At 43.0% G+C, this 1,325-nt stretch overlaps 1 protein-coding gene across 1 annotated transcript; it reads right to left on the bottom strand.

The window, feature by feature from the left end:
• Positions 1-28: 28 nt before the first annotated feature.
• LOC123184268 (uncharacterized) lies at positions 29-567 on the bottom strand. Its single transcript, XM_044596415.1, has 2 exons — positions 410-567; positions 29-294 (listed from the first exon to the last, which is right to left on the bottom strand). The coding sequence occupies exons 1-2, from the start codon at positions 513-515 to the stop codon at positions 119-121; spliced, it is 282 nt and encodes a 93-aa protein (XP_044452350.1). The 5' UTR covers positions 516-567; the 3' UTR covers positions 29-118.
• Positions 568-1,325: the final 758 nt, after the last annotated feature.

Here is a 1,325-nt window from a genome sequence, read left to right as displayed (position 1 = left end):
TATGGCACGGATAGATGGACAGAGCGGCTTAAAAAAGTTAATTTATTTCATTCATAATGCATGAACTCATAGCAATAGCTTCGATCGAGCATTCATGAAAATGACACATAGTATATGGCTAGATGGATTCGATGGCGCAGTTCCTGTAGCAGAAGCAATAATTGAGTTCTTTGCAGATGCCGCGGTCAAAGTTCTCCCTTCTGCAGTACTTGTTGCAGGTGCCGCGAATGATACATGTTGTGTTGGGCCATGTCTGGCTAATTTGTCTATCACAGGCATCTGATCCCATCTTTTCTGCATACGTCCGAAAACGATATACAAATTAACAATCAACTAAACGCAGAAACAAAAACTAAATTAACTTTGGATCATTATGATCGGGAGAAGTGCGCGTCCAAAGTATTCGTACCAGATGACAAGACAAGCAGCGTCACCAGCCACAAGGCCCACAAGCATATCAACACCTTGTTGCCTCCCAACTGTCCTTTGCCGATGTTCTTCATGCACCATGCCATAGCGATCGATCGGGTAGTGTGTGATTTTCGTCCTAACTAAAACTGATCTGTGTATGCGTACATCCATGATCTATATTTATAGAAAAGGTTTGCTTAATGGCGACACTGTTCTTTTTAAGATATTAATGCATGTCATCCTTATCCAAACGTCTTAATTTGCTTGCACGTTTCAGCATGGTGATGCCTTATCCTAACATGTAACTTTAGTGCCAATGCTAGATATGGTTTAAGATATTAATGCATGCCATTAATTCTTATCGTAACGTCTTGATTTACTTCTACTTTTCAACATGGTGATGCCTTATCCTAACATCTAATTTTAGTGACAATGCTAGATATGGTTTAATGAAGAGCTAAAATAGCTCATGTCGGTGTTTATCTGTAGACCTAGGTAATTTGTTGGTTTATTATTATATGTGCATAATTTTTTCTCCTTTTACCAATAGATTGCTTTTAAACATTTATTTTTCTTCAGTATATAAATCTAGAAATTGTCTCACAAAATTTTCATGATAACTAAATGTCGGTGTACTAAAGTAGGGTTACCTTAGTACCCCGAACTTGTGCACGGACAGTTGTAGCACCCTGCGGCAAGGCTTGCCAGGGGAATGCCAAGAACCTCCACGGCCCCTTTCTGGGCCAAACGAAGACCAAGTATCTGAGCCAAGAAGACGAGGCCCCGGCAAGAGGAGCTTGCCGGGCCAAGGAGACGAGGCCCCGGCAAGAGGAGCTTGCCGGGCCAAGGAGACAAGGCCCCGGCGAGAGGAGCTTGCCGGGACGACCAAGCCGAAGCACCAAGGCCCCGGCGAG

The sequence above is a fragment of the Triticum aestivum genome, chromosome 2A, assembly GCF_018294505.1.
Source record: "Triticum aestivum cultivar Chinese Spring chromosome 2A, IWGSC CS RefSeq v2.1, whole genome shotgun sequence".
Lineage (NCBI taxonomy): Eukaryota > Viridiplantae > Streptophyta > Magnoliopsida > Poales > Poaceae > Triticum > Triticum aestivum.
This window is presented reverse-complemented; position numbering and strand designations above follow the sequence as displayed.

Bases quoted from the DNA above. Each gene is read 5' to 3' on its own strand.
- LOC123184268 (XM_044596415.1), bottom strand. From the start codon at position 515: ATGGCATGGTGCATGAAGAACATCGGCAAAGGACAGTTGGGAGGCAAC. The intron at 295-409 runs GTACGAATACTT...GGACGTATGCAG, and splicing joins GCTGCTTGTCTTGTCATCTG to AAAAGATGGGATCAGATGCC.